This window comes from Nyctereutes procyonoides, unplaced genomic scaffold, assembly GCF_905146905.1.
Source record: "Nyctereutes procyonoides isolate TBG_1078 unplaced genomic scaffold, NYPRO_anot_genome, whole genome shotgun sequence".
NCBI lineage: Eukaryota > Metazoa > Chordata > Mammalia > Carnivora > Canidae > Nyctereutes > Nyctereutes procyonoides.
Window position 1 is genome coordinate 2,156,534 of NW_026575131.1, and position 22,674 is coordinate 2,179,207.

General features: G+C 47.6%; 1 protein-coding gene across 2 annotated transcripts in view; it reads left to right on the forward strand.

Annotated features, from left to right (window-relative positions):
• The first annotated feature begins 1,015 nt into the window (after nucleotides 1-1,015).
• The window catches only part of EEFSEC (eukaryotic elongation factor, selenocysteine-tRNA specific), a 248,696-nt gene continuing 227,037 nt past the window's right edge, over nucleotides 1,016-22,674 (forward strand). For both annotated transcript variants that reach the window (XM_055344139.1, XM_055344140.1), the window contains exon 1: nucleotides 1,016-1,362. In XM_055344139.1, the coding sequence (XP_055200114.1) occupies nucleotides 1,035-1,362 (328 nt within the window). In that variant the 5' untranslated portion in view covers nucleotides 1,016-1,034. The remainder of the gene's footprint in view (nucleotides 1,363-22,674) is intronic.

Consider the following 22,674-nt stretch of genomic DNA (forward strand, 5'->3'; position numbering starts at 1 on the left):
CAGGCATCTTCAGCCCTGCCAATCTCTCTCCTTGAGTCATCTGCCCAGCCAGTGAAGACGGCTGTTTGGGACTCCTGGTTGTTGGCTATGGTTGACAACCTTTTCAGTGGCTCCAGATGCTTCAAGAATCTCCCGAGTCATGTACCATATGTACTCTCTCTCCACTGCAATACGCACAACCTTTTTTTACATGCAGCCTGGAGCTCTGCTGCCCCTCCCGAGGCCAGGCCACAAACTCGAAGGGCGAGAGTTCCCGAGTCAGAGGTGACCTCTTCCCGGGCCTTCTCCAACAGTCTTTCCCAGGCGCCCCCGCGGCTGGCTCCTGCTCCACATTCCAGCCTCAGCCCAATGAGCAACTGGCCGAGGCCTCACCGGACCATTCCTTGTAAACTGGCTGTCCTCCCTTCTCCGGTGCTCTAGCCCTTTTATTTCTAAAGATTTTGTTTCCTGGGGAGAAGGGCAGAGAGAGAGAGGGAGAGGGAGAAGCAGACTCCCCGCTGAGCAGGGAGCCCAAACGCAGCACTCTAGGCCTTTTATTCTCCGCTTTTATTTTTCCTGCAAGGTCTCTCCCTCTCTGAAACGGTCTGGCTCACACATTCATTCACCTGCTTATTAACTGACCCGCACCCCAGCCCAGGACAGTATAAGGGCGGGAGGGCGCTGTGTCCCAGGGCCAGGAATAAGCAGTGCCTGGTACCAGGGGGCACACGATAAGAGCTCGTTGCATGGATCTCCTGCCCTCCCCCCGGTCTCCTCGAGGCACCGGGTGGCAGGAGCCACGTGAGAGCACCGCCCTGCACAGCGACCTTGGTCCAGTCCCGACCCCGGGGACCCTCCTCCGGCGCGGTGAACGGCAGCGCCCGCGGGCGCCCAGAGGGCGGAAGCTTCGGCGCCGGAACGCGCGTGCCGGGGCGCGGGTTGCGGGGGGGGCGGCTTAACCGGCCGGACCGCGGCGGCGGCGGCGGCGGCGGCGGCGGCGGCGGCGGCGTGAGGGGAGGGCGGCGGCGGCGGCGGGCGGCGGCGGCGGCGGCGGCATGGCTGGCCGGCGGGTGAACGTGAACGTGGGCGTGCTGGGCCACATCGACAGCGGCAAGACGGCTCTGGCGCGGGCGCTGAGCACCACGGCCTCCACCGCCGCCTTCGACAAGCAGCCGCAGAGCCGCGAGCGCGGCATCACGCTCGACCTGGGCTTCTCGTGCTTCTCGGTGCCGCTGCCCGCGCGCCTGCGGCCGGCGCTGCCCGCGCCCCCGGCGGCGTCCGGGGCCGAGCCCGGGCCCGAGCCCGAGCCCGGCGAGCCGCAGCTGCAGGTCACGCTGGTCGACTGCCCCGGGCACGCCTCCCTCATCCGGACCATCATTGGCGGTGAGCGCGGGCCGGGGCGGGAGGCGGCCGCCCCTCCGACCCGCGGACGGCCCCCGCCCTGCCGCGAGGCCCCCGGGTCGGAGGGGCGGCGGGGGCTCGGGCCCGGGGCCCTCCCGGGGTCGGAGGGGCGGCCCGCGAGCGGAGCGCTGGCCACCGGCGCAACCGCGCGGCAGGCGCTGCCGTAAAGTTGTTTTGGTTTCCGAGGTGAGGTTGAGCTACGCGGACGAGAAGGAAAACTCAAGACCACCCAGAGGGCGTACGTAGAAAGTGCCGGAAAACATAAGTCTCACTCATGCTTTCTTTGGTCTCCTGGTTCCCGTCTCCAGAGTCACCAGCTGTTCCCAGTTCCTTGTGTCATGTCAGAAAAACCCCACGTGAAGACAAGCACACTCGCGCGTATGTGAACCCCCTTCCGCGTCTTCATGACGTGGTAACGTGCACCCTATACGCTCTGGCAGTCGCCACCAGGGCTCCGTATCCCCACGCACGTTCCAGTTGTTTAGAGAAGGTGAGAGGGGTTGCAGGGACCGAGGGAGAGGGAGTCCCAAGCAGGCTCCACGCCCAGCGCAGCGCAGAGCCCGGGGGCTCCACCGCAGGACCTGAGACCTTGACCTGAGCAGAAATCGAGAGTCTTAGGACTGAGCCACCCAGGCCTCCCAAAGGCCATATTATTTTTAAGTCATGTAGAACTCCATGGTACAGCTGCACCAACGTCTTCTTAACTTACTTAAAAAAAAAAAAAAAAAAAGATTTTATTTGTTTATTCATGAGACATAGGCACAGGGAGAAGCAGGCTCCCCACAATCCCAGAACCCCAGGATCACAACCTGAGCCAGAGGCAGATGCTCAGTCCCCGAGCCACCCAGGTGCCCTTCTTAATTAACTCTTAATGATGGACGTTTATGTTGCTTGCAGTTTTTGCTAAGGATGCTTCGGTGAATTTTCTAGAACAAGTCTGGTGGGGGTGCTAATGTATATGTAGGGTAAGCTCCTAGAACTAAACTGGCGTGGGGCAAAGAGCACATGGATTTTCAGTCATGATGGGTACAGCCAAAATGCCCTCCAAAGATAGACCATTTAACTAATTTTTAATCATACAGGTAATACGTGAATACATTCTGCTTGTGAAGAAATGGAATGTTCCAAATTAGGCCAACGTCCCCTAATTGCCACTCCTGTTTCTTCAGAGGAAGCCACTATTACACCTTTATGGATTACTTTTCTGGATTCATTGTACCACAGTTAAATCTATGGACAGAGCTTTAAAACTTGCTCTGTTTTTAGAGACAAATGATAACTAAGAGAAGCACTTCACACAAAAGGGTGTATAGCTAAAAAAGTCTCTTCACTGCTGACCCAAGTATTTGGTTACTTCCCTGTTTTCCATCGCCTTCTCTTTCCTTCCAATTATATGATATTCTGTACACTTACAAGCACATTATAGGAATATATATTGGGCAGATGGGTTTATTGGCTTGGTGGCGGATGGACCTCATTGGTCACTGGGCATGCTAGGTCCCAGCTGTAGTGATGAGCGTGTTAAGTACTTTTACCTTCGTTACCTCCTAGCTGTTCCATGCTGCAGGCAGTCTGAGGTCATTTCCCCATTTTACAGTAGAAGTAGAGGCTCAGGGATCCCTGGGTGGCGCAGCGGTTTGGCGCCTGCCTTTGGCCCAGGGCGCGGTCCTGGAGACCCGGGATCGAATCCCACGTCGGGCTCCCGGTGCATGGAGCCTGCTTCTCCCTCTGCCTGTGTCTCTGCCTCTCTCTCTCTCTCTCTCTCTCTCTCTCTCTGTGTGTGTGTGTGTGACTGTCATAAATAAATAAATAAATAAATAAAAAGAAATTATAAAAAAAAAAAAGAAGTAGAGGCTCAAAGAGAAGAGACCTGTCCAAGGCCACACTGCCTAAAGTCCTCCACTCAAGTCGTGTTTCAGTCATCAGATGAATGTTAAGGGGCATGTGATCCTCTCTGCCCTTTCCCTGTCCCTAACCCTCCCCTTAACTGAATTCTGTTTAGTCACATCCAAGTACATTTAAGACATGTACTCTGAGCCAGTCTAGGTTGGAGATGGAAGCAATAGGTTAAAGTAAAACAAGAAGGCACTTTTAGGTGTTTTGTTTTTTAGTAAATAACGTAGGTAAGTAACAAAGGATGTGCTTTTGGAGTCAGAACTGGGCTTGAGGTCTAGGTTTTTCCTTTATCAACTGTATGACCTTTGAACCTAATTTTGGACCTTACACACACTGGCAGATAGTGACCACACAGCTCTTCATTGACTTTGCTTTTCTCACATGCTTGCCACATCCCAGGCAGACGCTACAAGGAACATGGTGGTTACTATTTAATAGTTGAAGCAATTGGGATGTAGGGAGGCTTCTGGTAAGTGGCACAGCCCAGGTCCCTCTGATCCAAAGCTAGAGCTCTTTCCCATGTTCCCTGAGTCACTTTATACTACCCCTAGCCCCCTTCTAACCTATCCATCTACAGAGACACTCTTTGTAGGAGAAAATATATCAGGCACGAGCCTTATTCTATGTAACCAAATATAATGCCTCCAAGAATTTGGCAAGTCCTTAGTTTAGACTGTAAAACTCTAGAAGACAAGAGGAGTTTTTTCTCCTCTTGTACATACATTGTGGTTCTGCCTACTTTTCTCTCACCTCCTGAGTGAGAAGACTTTCCTTACTTTCTTACAGGCATTAAAATGTGACCCGAACACAGTGGAATGGTGAGACTAAGGGCTGCCACTCTCCTTCCCTGCGTAGATCAGATTCCCACCCTTTTCAGAAAAATGAGGAACGATGAGGGAAGGGCACTCACATTTGAGTACCTGCTCTGGCCCACACCAGTTGCTAAGAACTCGCATCTGTGCAACAACCCCCTAGTGGCAGGAGTGTGAGCCCTGTTTTTCAGAAAAAGAAGCTGAAGCTTGGAAAGTAAAGTACCCTGAGCTGGTATCTGCCAAACTCTGCTGCCCCTAACCTGGATCTGGTTAATATCTTTAATTATCCTCATGAATCATAAATCTCTAGCTATCTTTGCCTTCTTGAGATTGCTCCAGAGGCCAAATCCCTGCCTCTGCTGGTCTCCTACAGTGCTGGACCTTCTTCCCTCCTGATGGCTAGCCCTCCTCTCCCTGCTACTCCATTCCCACACAGTAGGCAGTGAACTCCTTTTACAGGATTCGTCAGGTCATGATTCATTGGGTCACGTTGGCCCTCAGCCTCAACACTTTCCAGTGGCTTCTCTTTGTGCTTAGAGTAAAATCCAGCCTCTTTGGGCAGCCCGGGTGGCTCAGCGGCTTAGCGCCGCCTTCAGCCCAGGGTGTGATCCCGCAGACCTGGGATCGAGTCCCATGTCAGGCTCCCTGCATGGAGCCTGCTTCTGTCTCTGCCTGTGTGTCTGTCTGTCTCTCTCTCTGTCTCTCTCTGTCTCTCTGTCTCATGAATAAATAAATAAAATCTTAAAAAAAAATCCACTCTCTTTGTGGGCTGCAGAACCCATGGTCTGGCCTTCGTCTTCCTCTGAGCCTCCTCCCTTGCTCCTGACCTTCAGTCTCACTGGCCTCATTTCTGCTTATTGAATGGGCTAGTCTTTGCATCTACTGTTCCCTCTTTTTGATACGTCTGGCTCCTCATTTATATCTCAGCTTGAGTGTTCCTTCAAAGAGGGCTCCTCTGAGCTGTCTAGCTAAAGTATCCTCAGCTCTCTCCCCCATGTACTTTCTCGTGTCCCTGTTTTACTTCTGTACGGCCCTTTTCACTATCTGATACTCTATGTGTTTGCTGGTTGATTGTGTCTGTCCTTCTACGAGACCAGAGTAGGAATCATTTGTGTCTTATTTACCAGTGTATTCTCAGGGTCTGGGCCAGAGCCAAGTGTGTGGTAGGCATTCAGTAAGTTTGAATGGATGAAGCTGTGTACTACTTCCTGGGCTGGCTGGTAATAGTGAGCAGAGAATTTTCTTCCTGGGTTAGTGGATAGAAAGCAATCAGCATGGGACCTGGCCTAGAGTAGGTGCATTATGCATGTTGATTATTTTCCCTCCCTCTAGGAGCTAACAGCAGAGCTAGGGAGAGGACACTGTCTGATGCGTAGAGTGACCTGTCAGAGCTTTTTTGCATACAGGACAAAAGCAGGAATAACTCACTTTGCTGGGAGGTGGGGTATAGGGTACATGGGGGAAAGAAGAGCTTTCCTAGTAGAGGAATTGCCTGGGCAGGGCACTGTGGCTTAAATCTGCCTTTTTGTCTGTTTAGAGTCAGAGGTAACAGCTAGCATTTTAGTTGTGGCTGGAAATCAGCTTGGGTGTGTGGGGAGGTGTGATAAAGATGAAGGTAGAAGGAAGGGTTGGTGGGCCAGATCCTATAGAGTGGTAAGTGTTGAACTTTAGGCCCTTTGTGTAGATTTCTCTTACGAGCCTTGGAAGGCTATTTTTTTTTAATTTTTTTTATTTATTTATGATAGAGAGAGAGAGAGAGGCAGAGACACAGGCAGAGGGAGAAGCAGGCTCCATGCACCGGGAGCCCGACGTGGGATTCGATCCCGGGTCTCCAGGATCGCGCCCTGGGCCAAAGGCAGGCGCTAAACCGCTGCGCCACCCAGGGATCCCTCTTGGAAGGCTATTAAACAGGGTTGTGACAAGATCAGGCCCAAGCTTTAGGACGATGCAAGATTGCCCAACAGGGGCTTGTACTGGCAGCAGGCAATGCACCTATACCTGGGATTGCTGGAGGGTTGGGCTCTTGTTAGAGTTCCTGGCTTGCTGTGAATAATTTAGACCTCTTGCTGAATACATTATCCCCAGTAGAAGAAAATTAGAATGATTGTCTGAGTTCCATGATGATATCTCTGAAGTTTAATATATCTTATATTAAAGCCAGTTCTTTTTAATTCTATTGCTCCCCCCACCCCCGCCAAGTATTTTCACTACCCAAAAGAATCCTTCTTAACATAGAGAAAATTGGGCTTTATATCCTTGATCCATGTGGCCATAGGTAAAACTCCTGTGGCACTGGATGGGGTGGGGGAGGTTAATAGTGGCAGTAGTACTTAGCTTTTATTTAATACTGCCCTTATGCTTTTTTTTTCCCCCTTTAACACTCAAAGCAGTCTTGTGAGGTATGAGGTGATACTCCCATTTTATGGACAAAAAAAGGCTCAGAGAGGTCAGTCAGGGAGCACAGCACAGTTTGTAAGTGTGAGGGCTAGGTTTGAACCTGTGTTGATCTGACCGCACAGCTCCTATTCTGGCATTCTCAATGGGAATGAAAAAGTGTATCCGTCCACTCCAGCCCCCTATAGTAGTGTTTCAGGGCAGTATTTTTCTCTAATCCATTTTAGAGTATAAATCTTTAAGGGTTAGAACTTCAAAAAGATTCAGTAATGTATGTTTTAAAGACTTGGGTGGGGGTGAGGGACTTGGACCCATCCTCAATCTAACTCTGGCAGGAAAGAGGAGAGCTGAAAAATGCTGGTATCTTGGCTTGGCAATTTATAGTCCTCTTGTGGCTGCTAGGATTAACAGTGTATTGTCTCTTGGTCTTTTGTTCCAGTTGTTAATGAATAGCAGCTCTTCTGCTATGACTTGTCGCCCTGATCCCTTGCCTTCTCTGCCCACCACTTAAGTGGTGCTTCCAGCATGGCTTGGACTCTCTCTGGGTCCTCCCTGGCTGGAGCTGATGAGAGCTGCCAAAGCCTTGTAAGTCTGACTTGGTTACTCTCTTTGGAGGGAAAACAGCAGCCTCTGGGATCTTTGTCCCTGCTGTCTGGGAGAAAACATTCTTTGTAAAACTTAAGCTACTTTACCTTCTCTGTTTTTCCAACTTTCTGTGCTCTTGGCGCCGGTGTGGAGAAAGTGCTTGTCCCTTTGGATTCTTTATTGAGGAGTGTGCCCTGCAGTTTTTCTGCAGTCTCTCTGAGATACTCTCTTTGGACCCATGAAACAAGGCATGTGAGTGAAATGTGTGTTTTCCCATTGAGCATCTACACAATGCCCAGAAAGCTTCGTGGTAGCCGTATAGGCAGAGACAACAAAGGGGATCTGCTGTGCAAGGAATTTGGGCATTCCCAGCCCAAATTCTAATGTAAAACCAGCCAGCCAAAGAAAAAACCCAATTTTGGTTTTCTTTGCCTCTGGTCTTTCTATGAATCTGTGCAGCAATACATTGTTATATTATGGTATTCATATATGTGTGTCCTAAAATATTGAGACATACTTAAAGGAGTTGATATAAGTGGAAATACTTCTTTAACCTTAACTTATTTAGCTCCTGGAATCTGTCAGGCTTTTGTTCCCTGCACCTTCATGCTCACTCAAGGAGAGCTGCCTTTTATTTTCTCTTCTTTGTTAAACAGTGTGTACCAGCACGCCTGGGTGGCTCAGCGGTTGAGCATCTGCCTTCCTCTTAGGGTGTGATCCTGGTCCAGGATCGAGTACTTCATTGGGCTCCTTGTGGAGAGCCTGCTTCTCCCTCTGCCTGTGTCTCTGCCTCTCTCTGTGTCTCTCTTGAGTAAATAAAAATCTTAAAAAAAAAAAAAGTGCGTACCATAGCAGAAGATTCTCCTCTGCAGTGCCAATTCTGGGATGCTCTGTACCATCAACTAAAGCTGAAGCCAGTACTAATGTCTCTTGTGTTAATGTGCTTAAAGCCTCTTTTTGTTCAATAGGAAGTTGGCTGCACTGATTGCCTGTGTTCAAACACAAGTTTTTCCGTCTTGCCTGCTACCTTATCACTCTCTGACCCCTCCTGATCTCCTTCCAAGTGGGAGTGCCTTTTGCTGTCTCTAGGAGACTCTCAAGTTGAGCTTTGTCTGTAGCACATTCTCCTGGCGCTAGACAGCGGGTGACTTTGCTTTGGTTTGGGTGACAGTGTGGAAGTAGCACAACATCAGAGACGCAGCCTTGAGTTTAAATTAATGCAGAATATTTGAGCAGGAACCAACAGGAAAGAAAAATGGAAGCAGGTAGTCATATTTCATTCTGTTGGGGTACATTTTTCTTCTCATGGGGCTTGCCCTTGAGAACAAAACATATCAAATGTTAAATCAAAGAATATTTTTGTAGTCATGCTAGGAATAGAAATAATGCAAAGACTTTACCTTCTGGAGGCAAATATTTTGCTGGAAGGTTATAATCAAAGTCAGAAGGAAATCATAGGCACAGCTTTTGGTAAAGCTGTAATCATTTAAAATTAATCACTTTTAAACTTTTTACTTAGCATCTCTTTTGTTTTCTATCTTCTCTGTCTCCTGGGTTTGTCTTCAAAATCACTTCATCCAGGTTGGAACAAGATTTGGGCAGGCATCCCAGGAAACAACTCGTAAATTAAGCCCTGAGACACATTCCCTGCTCAGTCATTCTTTTGTTGACTGGAGCCTCTAACAGCCTAGGGATGAGGCACCCTTGTCTTAGAGCTTGAGTCTGTTCCCTTTGACCAGCAGGCCTTTGAGACAGTGCCCAGGGTGACAGTGTCTCTAGCTCTGGTGCTCCGACTAATCCCGAGGCCTGTGACCTCATGAGGCGGAGCCTGGCATTTCTGAGATGGCCTTAGGGTGGGGCGAGGAGCAGATATGAGCTCTGTTAGGGTCCGGCTCAGATGGCACCTCCTGTCTCTCCTGCTCTGTTGTAATGGCTGGCTTCTGCTTATTCTAGTGTTCCCATTGGCCTGGAGGTTTCTCAGGGACAGAGACAGCATCTGAATTGTCCCAGTAGCTCTAGGGCCAGTCCAGGGCCTTGCACATAGTCGATATTCAGTAGTATTTATAAACATTTTTATTGAGATATTCACATACCATAAAGTGCACCCATTTCAAATGTACACTTCGGTGGTTTTCAGTACATTCCCAGAGTTGTGTAGAGTCTTTGCCATAATCTGATTTGAGAATATTTCCATCGGTACAAAAGAAAACCCAGACTCATTAGCAGTCACTCTCCATTCTCACCTCCCCGAGACCTAGGCAACAACTGATCTACTTAATGTCCATAGATTTGCGTTTACTGGACATTTCATAAAAATGGAATCATCCAGTATGTGGCCTTTTGCATCTATCTTCTTTTAATCAGTGTGATACTTTCAGGGTTCATCATGCTGTAGCATGGAATATATATACTTAACTCTTTTTTTAGAAAACAATTTTTAAAATGTTAATTATGGAAAATATTATATAAAACTTACCATCTAACCATTTTTTAAAGAGGTAGAGGGAGAGAGAAAGAGGAAGGGGCGAGGAGGGGCAGAGGGAGAGCGAGACTCTCAACCAGACTCCACACTTAACACGGAGCCTGATTTGCAGCTGGATCTCATCACCCTGAGATCATAACCTGAGCCAAAATCAAGTCAGATGCTTAACTGACTGAGCCAGTCAGTCACTGCAACTGTCTCACCATTTTATTTTATTGTATTTTTTAAAGATTTATTTATTTATTTATTTATTTATTTATTTATTTATTTATTTATTTATTTATTTATGATAGGGAGAGAGAGAGAGGCAGACTCCATGCCTGGAGCCCGATGTGGGACTCGATCCTGGGACTCCAGGATCGCACCCTGGGCCAAAGGCAGGCGCCAAACCACTGAGCCACCCAGGGATCCCCTGTCTCACATTTTAAAGTTATAGTCCAGTGGCATCCATCTTCAGAACTCTTTATCTTAAAAAACTGAAACTCCATATCCATTAAACAGTAATTCTCCCTTCTGCCTCCCCGAGCTGTACTTCATTCCTTTTTATGGCTGAATAGTATTCCAGTGTATGGATATACTGCTTCTTAATCCATTTATCAGCTGAAGGACGTTTGTATTGTTTCTGCTTTTTAGCGATTATGGATAAACTTGCTCTGAACATTTGTGTACAAGTCTTTGTGTAGACATGTGTTTTTATTCTCTTAGGTATATACTTAGGAATGGAATTATTGGGTCATAGAGTAACTTTCTATTTTTTGAGGAGCTGCCATACTGTTTTCCATAGCAGCTGTACCATGTTACATTCCCACCAGTTGCATACGCTGATCCAATTTCTCTACATCCTTACCAATTCTTTTTTTTTTTTTTTAAGATTTTATTTATTTATTCATAGAGACACACAGAGAGAGAGAGAGGCAGAGACACAGGCTCCATGCAGAAAGCCCGACGCGGGACTTGATCCCAGGTCTCCAGGATCACGCCCTGGGCTGCAGGCAGCGCTAAACCGCTGCCCCATCCTTACCAATCCTTGTTATTGTCTGTCTTTTGGATTATAGCCATCATGGTGGGTGTGAGGTGCTATCTCATTGTGGTTTTAATTTGCATTTCCCTGATGGCTAGTGATGTTGAACATCTTTTCATTGCTTGCTGGCCATTTGTATACCTTCTTTGGACAACTGTGTATTCAGATCCTTTGATCATTTAAAAAATTATATTTGGTTTTTATTGATTCCTTTATGTATTCTGGATACCACCCCCTTATTAATGGATGATTTGCAAATATTTTCTCTTATTCCATGGGTTATCTTGACTCAGTAATACTTGAGTTAAACAATTGAGTTGAATTTAATTAAATAAATGAATATATATCGAGAGGATTAAATGTGCCCGACACATTATCCGGGCTGTAGTAAGCATGTAGTAAGTGCCATTTGCTTGTGTATGGAAGACCTGTTGGGCTCCTTCCTGTCCTATTCCTGGATCTGCCCATTTCTGTCCTTAGTGCCTGGTAGGAGATGGGTTGTCCTGTCTGTTCATCCCGTAGTAGGATCTCATTCCATATTAGAGTCTTGTCCAGAGTCTGGCCTGCAGATTATTTTGGTGGACCATGTAATATTTAGAATTAAAAAAAAATTCATTGCTAGTATATAAAAATCAGGAGATCTAGAGGCACCTGGGTGGCCGTCAGTTAAATGTCTGACTCTTGATTTTGGCTCAGTTCGTGATCTCAAGGTTGTAAGATTGAGCCCTGCATTGGGCTCTGTGCTGGGCATGGAGCCTGCTTAAAATTCTCTCTCCTTCTCCCTCTGCACTCCCATTCCCACTCTCAATCAATGAATCAATCAATCAATCAATCAATCAATCAGGAGATCTCATTTAACAACCCAGATTCCTGGCTTCTTTAGAAACATAAGACTTTCATATCCACAGAGCCATACTCCAGTGTGGTGGCACTGGCCTGGAGCTGAGTAGAAGGGGCATGTGCTCTTTAGATTGCTTGGGCCCTGTAGACACTGGGCTCATAGCTCCCATTTTGAGGTCTTTTGTCAGCCTCTCTGATGGGAGAGGATCAGATGGCTTTGTTAGTGTTTTCATCTACTTATTCAGAGACTCTACAAACATATATTGTACACTGTTTGGCTGTGAGGGCAGATACAGACGTGCCTATCTTCAGGGAGCTAATGGTCTGGAGGGGAAGGGAAGAGCAGGAGGCAGTGCCAACAGCAGGTTAAGATAAGATGCAGAGTCCTAAGGGCTTTATAAAGAGGAGCTTAAGATATGATTTCCTCTGCCTGGGACAGGCAGGAAGGGCATCCCTCAGGAGAGGACCTGGGCTGGGCCTAGAAGGATGACCTGGAGATTTCCAGGCAGAGAGGAAGAAAGCAGAGCAGACCAAGGGAGCAGCCTGAGCAGTCAGAGGTGTGTGAGCAGATCTGGTCGAAGAAGCGGGAAGTGGTAGGAGGCAAGGCCAGGGCGACTGAGGAGGAGGGACTGTCCTGTCAGCTTTGAAGGATGGCTAAGATTTTTCCTAGTGGTGAAAATGAGATGAGAGGCTTTCCCGCCAGAGGACTCAGAGTGGACAGGGACACAGGGGTGAAGGGAGGGCTGGAGTGTAGAGCTCACAGGGAAGTAACAGGGTATGAGGCTGAGCTCCTTGGGTCCCAGAGCTCGGGAGCTTGGACAGCTGTAGTTGGAGGCAGGTGGATGGTTTTTAAGCTGGGAGATCCTGCCGGCTTTAAAAGAGTCTTAGGAGAGGGCCTGTGACGAGTGGTCTGGGGCCATACATCCCTCTCCTCATTCTGATGGGAAGAGGGAGAGAGAACAACCATAGGCAGAATGGACCACCTTAGCAGGGAGAGTGTGGCTCTGGGGGTGCAGAGGTGGAGTGCAGAGCAGAGGCTGAGGAAGGTCTGCCTCTCAGAAGGGAAGAGGGGGAATGGATGCTTTGGGAACATCTGTTGTTTGTTGATCACTGTTTTAGACTCGTGATGATCTCATTGCACCCTGCCAGCCAGAGGTGGGAGATTTACTTCTACATTGTGCAGCCCACAGAAATGAGACTGCAGAGGTCAGTAGAGGGGATTAAGTCCCCAGGGAGCCAGCTACTGAGGGTTTAGAGACCCTGGTGTGCCAGGAAGCTGCCCTCAGACCTTAGCCCATGACTACTTTGGTAGGAGTTGTGGCTTGTGAGAAGCAGTTATGTATATAAGTCAGTTTGTCAAAAACAGAGATTTCAGCTTCCATTCTCCCCTGGATTGAGTTTTGTTTTTTGTTAATTGAGTCTTTTATTTTCTTGTGCTGTGTGATTAGGCTCCTGCTGCTTTGAAGTGGCCTTAGTTGGGTGGGGAGAGAGTGGGGAGGACTTAGTTAATCTGGTGATCCTCTCTTGGCAGGAGAAGAAACAAGTTTTGCTATTAAGAGAGAAGTTGACTTTCCCTCTTTCCATATCTCTTGTGTTGTGATGATGCCTCTCTTGTCTTGGGGCCTTCAGGAAGACTAAAATAATTTTCTTTGTCTCTAACCTACTTCCTGAGGATATTTATTTGGTGGCATACACAGGTGCTACCTAAAGATAAACCTGATTTTTTTCTTTTAAAATTAGTGCTTGGAATTGCTAGCATTGACCTGCTTGGCCTCAGGAACCTGTCCTATCTGGCCTTGTGGCTTTGTTCTTCATCATAGATTTATTTGGGTTGCTTAAAACTCAGGCAGGGTCAGTGGCTTGTCCTTGGTCACCTGACATTGGGACTAGAGCTCTACCTTCCCAAGTTATATTGCAGTGTGGCACTTAGAAAAAAAAAAAAAAGCTCTGCTTGTGGTCATTTCTAGGTGATTTTCAGGGTCTTTTGCCTTAAGCACCAAAGGCCCTTGTGTGTGTGCGCATGTGTGAGTACTCGGTGTACTCTATTCTCTGAAATGATGAGCCAGGGCACATTCAGAGATAGTCTTCAGAACTTGCGCTCTAGAGAAAAAATGCTACATAAGACCTCTATTTCTTGAGCATTTGCACAGGCAAGTAGGATGAAAAAAACCAGGAACAGAAGCTGGTGTTTGCCAGTACAGACATTGTTACCATTAGCAATCAGCATGGGCTGAGAGAGGGCTGACAGACACTTTGGCTATGAGTGACAGTTTTTCGGAAATCTCTGAAGGGCCTAGATTAGTACTTTCCAACAGATGAATGTGATGATGGGAATGTTCTCTGGTGGCACAGTTCAGCATGGTAGCTGTGAGCTGCATGTGGCTAATGAGTACTCGCACTGTGGCTAGTGCAACTGAGGAGCGGGATGTTTTATTGTACTTAATTTTAATTAAATTTCAGTAGGAAGTTCTAGACCTGTATATCCAACCGCTTATAAGGCTGGTTTCCTCATCAGTGAACATCATAGGCCCTCAGATTCCACATCCTCAAGACCACTCTCTCCACTTCTCCTTTCCAGGGAATGATACCTCCGTTCTCCTAAGTCATGACCTTTTTTTTTTTTTTTTAAATGTTTATTTATTTATTTTAGACAGTGTGCCAATCAGGGGAGGGGCAGAGGGAAAGAGGGAGAGAGAATCCCAAGTACACTCCCTGCTGAGCATGGAGCCCGATGGGGGGCTTCTATCCAATGACCCTGAGATCGTGACCTAAGTCAAGACCAAGAGTGGGATGCTTGACCAACTGAGCCATCCAGGTGCTCCAGGGCATGACCTTTGCAATGATCCTCAGTGTGTCTTCCTTCATATGAATCAGTGACAATCAGTCTTGTCCCTCCTGCATGTCCTCCGACCTGTGCAGTCTTCCCCATCACTATAGCTGCTCCCTTAGGACAGGCCTCCATTTGTGCCCAAGTGGATGAGTACAGTGTTCCTTCATGGTCTCTCTGACTCCAGCCCCCACTCTTGAAACTATCCTCCCCTCTAGCCAAGAACACTTTCTAAATTGCTAATATTTACCTCCTTGGTTTAAAAGTCTTGAGTTGCTCTCCATTGGCATAAAGGCCAAATTCCTCAGCATGGCTGACGTCAGGCCTTCCTGATGGTTCTGTCTCTCTCTGTCTCTCTCAGGACTTTTGGCTTGATGAACTACTTGCAGGTCTCTGGACAGACAGACCATGCTCTCTTGATGCTGTATCATCTGGCTATGTGTACGTTTCTGGGAAGCCTCAGTGTTGGCTTTCCCCAGCCTAAAATAAGGTGACCCTTGTTTGAGGGCCTGTGATATCCCGTCTCTCCTCTAGGATCTCATTTTCTCCCCAGCTGTTGTCATTTTCTGTTTATCAGGTTCTGTTTTTCACTGGACTTGATCTCTTTGAGGTCAGGAACCTGTTCTCATTCAACTCTGTCTGCAGGAGACAGACCCAGGTTGGCCCCGAGTCATTGTTTGGTGCAAGCAGACATGAGTGAGTGAAGGGAGGGATGGATAAGGAGGTCATTTCCCACTGCCTGCAGCAATTACCCACCCTCCTGGGGTGCTTGAAACCAGTGGCCACACAGAGTTCACAGTGGAGGAAGCCTGCCTTGAGGTTAGACAAGTTCATCTTTCAGTGGAAATTCAGTCCTCATATTTCATTTTCAGGCCACTTTGCGTAGCAAAGTAGTTTAACTCGGAGCAGATTTCTGCCGTGCTGATGGTTAATTTCATGGCCCACAGAGGGTCAGCACACTAATGCCGGGAACACGGCGACCTCAGTGCTGCTCACCGCACACGGTGAGGGCCCGGCAGCCCTGTTGTTTTAGAGAAGCAGTTTTCAAACATCCTTCAACGGGCTGATTTTGAGTTAACAGGGGTGACCTTTTCAAGAACATTTTTAAAAGCTATAACATAGATCCCTCCCAGACCGTATATTTTCCTTTCTCCACGCAGTTCAAAGGAGCTGGGTTGTCTCATAGGTTTTTGCCAGCAATCTTCAGCTTGACCCTGGTTGTTTAAATCTGCCGGAGGAAATTTGAACAAACTTGTACTTTGGTAATTCTTCTGCCTCTGTGAACCTTTAACCTTAAGGTTTCTTTCAGAGCCAGGGGCTGCATTGTCACCAGTCTTCCCTGCTGGGGCTTTCAAAGGGCATTGTCTAGTGCGTCTGTTTTCACTTTGCTACTGGAGTTCTTTTGAGGAAGGGTATTAATTCAGACCTGATTCTGAGACAGGACGAGGACTTTTAAACTTGCCCCAGAGCTTGGGGATGGGGAAATGAGCATAATGCAAGCCTGTGGCTGTTGCCAGTGATTGTTCTGCAAATAGGCTTCGAAGGTGAAGGGAGAGGAGGCCCTCCAGAGGTAGCCTGGGTGTGCTGCCTGTCCAGCGGGTGACCCTGGCTCTGCCCAGGGCTGGTTTGACAATGTGACAAGCAGAGGTTCCTGTTTCTGATGGCCACGCTTTGGGCCTGGAGTTCCTCCTGAATGGAAACTTCCTGGAGCACTAGGTCCTTACAAACCTGGGAGGACAGATGGGAACCGTTATAACATGCTTGCATGGTATGAAACTTGCTGGGGAAAGAGAAAACGGCTCCCTGAGGCAAAAGGGTAGGGATGTGGTGCTGCTCCTGCTGTCCTACCCCCAAGACTCTGAGTCGCCCTCATCAGCTCGCAGATTCACCCTTTAGTTCTTCATGTGTTCTCTTGAGGAAAAGCCCAAGGAGACCTAAAAATGTGTGACATCACAGTCTAGGCCCCTGTGGTCTTCGGGCGCTGGTGTCTTGGGTGTTGGAGTGTCAGGCCCTGACTTGCCCAGTCCCTGCCTGGGTAGCTCCTTGTTTGTTCTGTCACCTTCTCGTGCAGTAGGTTGGGGCCTGGCCCCTTGGCTTTCTCTCATTTCTTTCCCCAAGATGGTAGTGTCCTAGGGGACCTTACTCCTTGAGATCAGACATTGTAGAAGGAAAGGTGTGTCAATACCTCAGTTAATTCATTCAACAAATCCGGAGCAACCTCCAGCTAGGAATTGGGTTTCTATGCAAGGCAGAAATGGCTTCTGCTTTCAGGTGGCTCACCACCTGGTAGTGGGGGTGGCAGATGTTACAGAAGTAAGTAGAAACACATGGCATTGAAAATTGTGATAGTGCTTGAAGGATGACACAGGATGCCGAGAGAGGGACACAGGGACGTGGAGAGTCTCTTTTATTTGGGGGCTTGGGAAGGCCTTTTTGAGGAGAGTAGCACATGGGAGGGTTTGGAGGCAGGGAAAAGTTGGGAGTGGTATAAAAGAGAAGGGACTCTAGCTGACTGTGCCAGAGCCATTTTCCACAACAGACACCTGGTGTGGGGCTGGCATATTGGACAAATATGTATACTTGAGTTGCACGTCAGTCTCAATTGGGCTGCATGTCTTGTCATTCTGATATAAGGACAGGGAGCAAGGAGGAGGGAGACTGCCAGCCTTCTGGAGGTAAATGGTCTCGGTGTAGCCATCCTTTGGTCTTTACCCACCCTTAGTCCTGTCCACTTCTGGTACTGATCCCTCGTTTTCTTCCCATGGTAGAGGGCAGGGCTGAAGTGGAAACAGCAGTTGGCAGATGATCCTGGCATACAGAGAACCAGACAGATTTCACTGCTCTGTGCTTGTGTTTGGCCATTTAACATTAACTACTCACGATTTATAAGCCAGGTGAAGGTTAAGGATATATTCCTAAGGCACTGAACCAAGCACCGGATATCATAGATGGTAAGTGAAGTAGCTGAAGTCACTGGTACCCAGCCCACCTTTGACATCTGGTCACAGCCCATGGAGCACACTCCCCTAAATATTATCTCCATCCTTTTCTTCTAGGTTGCTCCCTGGGTTGAAGGCAATGTATTGGGAGCAGATTCTGCTTTCTCTTTCTCCCCCAGAAGTGAGTTTAGCAGAAGATCTGGCCCATCCTGGATTGTGCCTGGAAGGGTACAGGGGTGGGTGCAACATTTTGATGGTTTGTGGTTCAGAACTGGAACTGGAGATCCACTTAGAGAAGACTAGGAACTTACCCTGGAGATTCCTGCCAAGCCGACTTGGCCTGGCCCCAGACTTGAGTGGGTATTTTTCTGCCTTTGATTTTTCTTAAGTTATTTAATAAGGGACAGTAGTTCATATCCTTTAAAGCTCTCTTGGGATGCCAGTTTGGTCTTCTGGAAACAGCTGTGTCCCCAGGTTGAAGGAGAGAATGTTTGCAGATAACTACAGCAGATTGGGACTCTTCAGGAAGAAGCAGACCATATCACTGAACCTTGGGGGATTCCTTTGAGAAAGAGCAACCTCTGGGTTCCCTGCCTTTTTTTTTTTTTTTTTTTTTTTTTGCTTCCTCTGGAAGCAAATGGAATCTCTGCCTGGCACATATTTCCTAGATGAGGAAAAAAAAAAAGTACTGTATACTTGTTATTGTACTTCATTAGCTTTTTCTAAAAGCTTTTAAAAGTACATAATGAGGGGATCCCTGGGTGGCTCAGTGGTTGAGTGCCTGCCTGCAGCCCAGGGCATGATCCTGGAGACCTGGGATCAAGTCCCATGTCGGGCTCCCTGCATGGAGCCTGCTTCTCCCTCTGCCCGTGTCTCTGACTCTCTCTCTCTCTGTGTGTGTGTCTCATGAATAAATAAAATCTTTAAAAAGAAAAAAATAGATAAAAGTACATAATGAGAAAACTTGCCGTGGTAACCAATAAAGTTTCTTTTCGAGGAATGAATATTTTCTAGGAAAGATAAGAGTCAGTTATTTTTGGTTTGATTTTTTTCAGCTGAATCTTCGTTTTATCTCAAAATCTGTCTCGGAAGGCAATCTGGGGACATTTTAGCAAGCGCCCTGGTAACAGATGTGTGTCATCATCCTTTTCCTGACACATCTCCAGGCCCCGAGAGGCAGCTGTACAATTGCAAGCCGTCCACAGAGCAGTAGGTGGAACCCATCTCCATGCCGACTCTGGGACTGTTTGGTGCACAAGAGGGCAGTGTTTGCTAACGGTCCTGGATGGAGATGATCAGAGGGTAGGTTAACAGGTCAGCATAGTTAGAATGACCTCGGACTTTTTTAAGACAAAATAAGCTGTAAGCCAGAGCCACGATGGCTTCCCATATATGCCTTTAAGCTCCTGACCCTTCCGAAAAAATAGCTGCTTGCTATCTTTTCCTTCCTAAAAAGAAAAATATTTTTTCTTTCAGCGTTTATTTTTTATTTTTTTTTAATCAAACGAAAGTGCAGTTTGCGGCCTTGTACCTACAATGGCAGAGGTTAGAAAGTGTTGCGAAAGCAAAACAACTGCTTTCTAATTAAAAACCATATGGAAAGATTTTTGTTTGAAGCAAGGGGTCAAATGTATATTCTTCCCCTTTCACATCAGTGTAAAGATTATCTGACTTAACTTTTAAAACATTTGAAGATGTGGGCTTCAGTTATCAACCTTTCTCTGCAAGTTCATGGTATCAACCAGAGAAAGGAATTTCCAGGAGAGAAAAAAGGTGATCTCCCTGCCTCCTGGGGGCACAATCTACTATCTTAAATAAGCCATGTCTGCTTTTGTGTAAGGATCGACTTGTTTTCAACTCTCTGGTGCTCTTCTGTATAAGTTTTCAGGCCAGAGAGACGCATATTAATGTGTGCCACACCTCACCCCTAGTCCCACTAGACTGCAGCCTATGCCAGGACTGGGCCCTCACATCTATTTCCCCCCAACCTGAAACTGTGGTGCCAGGTACCTGCAGCACATTAACACCCCAAAGAGCTTAATGTATAGCAACAGCTGCAGCCAGGACCAGAGCCCCAAGGAAATGCCAGAGATGACGGAGGGTGGGATGGTGAGGTAGAAGAAACCATACATGCAGCGGCAGTGCCCCTTTCCCTTTCTGAGCCTATTGCACACCTGGAATGCAGGTGGTTATCTTGCTTGGAGTGTTTGTATCAGAGAAATGGAACATGTAGTAGGAGTGGTTATTGTGATGTTGATCCCTGGGCTGTGGGGGGTTGTTGGACGTCAGGCTAGAGACACAGGCATGGATGGTTGTGCTTTTATTTGATTCACTAAGCATGTCTATCGCTCGGCCCCTCTGAGCATCTGCAACAAGACAAAATGAAATCTGGCGGGGGATTGGGGGGTGCTACGCTGCCGCCCTGATCCTCTGATAGCCATCAGGAAAAGCTGGGTTCCCAGGCTTAGCCTATATGAAATCAGATGTCTTCTTCTAATCTTTTCTAATCGCAACATAAATCTTCCAAAGTGAGTGTGTCTATAAGATAGATGCTGCATACTGTGGAATATATTAGTATGTGTGACATCCTCACAGTCTTTAATTGATCAGTAGGATTTCATACAGAATTTGAATTTGACAGCACCAAGTGATGAGAACCATGGGTGGCCTTCTCTTTTGCTTCCCCCATGAAACTCCTGTCCTGGCTTTTATTAGAAGGGCCTGGGTAGGAAAGGAAGGTTTTTGAGCTGCAGACTTTCGAAAGAGGCTCACGCCATGTTTTTCCAGGAACATAATTTCTGAAAAATGCCGGAGCCCTCAATTTCCAAAGCAGCCTAGTTTGTAAGGGGAATGAAAAGTTGTTTCTGTGTGTGGATTCTGGGTTGTTTTTCATCTTCACTCCCTAAGGCAGGGTTGGCAAGCGGGGAATGGGACAGATGTTCCTTGGTAGTAATTTCCAGTCAGATTCTTGAATGCCTTGTATACTCTGGGTCACCGTCAGCTCATAATGGAGCAAAATTGAGTGAGAATTCCTGCAATGAAAGACGTGAACGGCACACCGGCGAGATATGATGGTAGAGATAGAGTGCATTCTGTGAGAAAATATTTCCAGTGCTATCTGTAAAATTCAGATTGAATAACCATTCTGAAGTGTTCCCTTTTAAAAGAGTTTCCTTCCACAAGCATTGCAGGCTGAGTAAATACCAATAATTTTTATTTCCCTTCTCCTTATCATTTCCCCTACTGAAATGTTCCTGCACAGCCTATCTGGTCTTTTCAAGTGAGCATCAAATGATTAGTGTCAGCTTCCAATTTGAATTATGATCCACATTTCAAAACACAAACTGCTTCGCATTTGCATTTGGAGGTAATTATCAATATTTACCAATACTGTAGAAGAGTTAGAAGTAGAGGAAGTGCTGCTGAAAACAGAGTCCCTAGATAAAGATAGCACCAGGGCTGGTTCGTGCCCACAAGTGGCTGATAGCAGACAGGCTCAGAGGTCTTTCTGGCTCCAGCCTGGTCCACAGCCTCTCAGGTGGATGAGGGGGACTGCGTGCACCCAATTGCACAGCAGTCTTTTGGGAAGGAGAACTCTGAAGAGTCTGGGAAAGCTGTTCCTGCCGCCTGTAGGAAATGCTTACCCTGGTCTCTGCTCTCAGACACCATCCCCTCTCTGTTTCCTCAGGGTCTGCACATGGGCCTGGTGGGAGTACCCTCTGGTGAAAAGGGCTGGAGAAACTAAGGGCTGCTCTGAGACCTTTGTGGCCTCAGCCCCCATCCCCCAGCAGCCTGGAAAACAGACGAACATAAAGAAAATGTGCTGACATCTCACATGAAGTAGAGTTTGTACATACTTCTGTCTGCATTGAATCCTCAGTGTACTGGTGGCGTCTTCTATCTTAGCAGACATTTAGTACAACTTTGAGTAATAACAGTTTTTGCCTTTTTCTTTTTGTATTTTGGAGCCAGTAAACATTTTTAAGTTTGCAGACACTGTAAACTTTGGTACTTTGCTTGTCATGCCTAATTAATAGCTGCCTTTGGGAAATCCAGAAGGAGGCTTCAGACTTCGTCTCACGGAACTTCCCAGAGAGTGAAGAGGCTGCAGTGCAGAGGCCTGGGCTCCAGAGTCAGAGAGGCAAGATTTAAATTGGAATTTTGGCCGTTCTAACTAGCTTATTGTAGGATTGTGGACATTTTGCTTTTCTGAATCTTAGTTTCTTTGCCCATTTGAAAAGGATAATGCCTATCTTCGGGGTTTGCTGTTGGGCTTAGCAGTAGTAACTGTGATGCAGTGAGCCTCCCTCTGGGTGTGTGGTAGAGGCGCAGTGAATGGAAGCTGCACTCCCGCCACTGTGGCCTGTGGACCAGCATTACGAGGTTTTGTGCAGGACTGCCTCCACTTCTGAGGTTGTTGGGGAGAGTCAAACGCCCTCTTCCCTCAGCATTGCAGACAGCAGGAAAGAGCGCTGGAATTATGCAAGAGCTGTGTTTCAAAGAAGGAAATGAAATTCTTGAATTTTTTAAGGCAAAGAAGAGGAGGGGAAAAAAAATAGATTCATTGTTTTACTTGGCTGTTCAACAGGATGCAGGACAAAGCTAGCCTCTCTCCTGTCTAATGTATGTCATCATCGGCATTCTTTCTTTCTCTTTTTCTTTTTCTTCCCCTCCTCCTCTTCTTTCCCCTCCTCCTCCCTCTTTCTCCCCTCTCCTTCCTCCTCCCCTCTCCTCCCCTTCTTCCTCCATTCCTCCTCCCCGCCTCCTCCTCCCCTTCCTCTTCCAACTTGTACTGCAACAAAACCCCCCTTTTCTCCCAAGTCATTCTGAGGTTCGGAGCCTGGGATTAAATCTCATGCTGTGGAGGTGCTCTATTGCTAGGAATTATTTCCTCTTTTGTGGTCTTTGGTCTCACATTCTTCAACATTTCCTGTTGCTTTCAAAGAAAGGTGCCAGGTGCCAGCCTCATGGATAGTTTTGGGGTTCGTGAGGAGTGCTGTAAAGATGGGCAAACAGGAGCTCTCGTGCTCTCACGGCCCCACTGTTGCACAGCCAGGACAGTAGGTGATGGGGCAACAGGGTGAGCAAGGTTTGAAGGAGGATGGGCATGGATGGAAAGCGCACTGACCTCTGGGTGAAGTCTGTCTGGTGTCAGGCCAGGTGGAGGCTGGCAGATGCCGCGGGAAGCTCTTTGGGAGTGCTGATAAAATTCAACAGCTGCTCACCATTTAATGAGTACCAGCAGTTGGCCTCTGCCAGCCCAGCACAGTACAGGCTTCCGAAAGCCCAAGAAAAAGACATGGTTTCTGCTTATGGGGACCTCAGTGCTGGGAGAAGCTTGCTCAGCCTCTCTTCACAACTTGGGAGGACGCGGGTTCAGTGGTGAGCCCCTGATGAGGCACTCGGTTAACTCCTCTGGCACGGGTGATGTGCTCACCCCCAGGGTCTGGATTTGCACCCTGACCTTCTGACCCTAACAGTGGCTTGTGACACCTCTA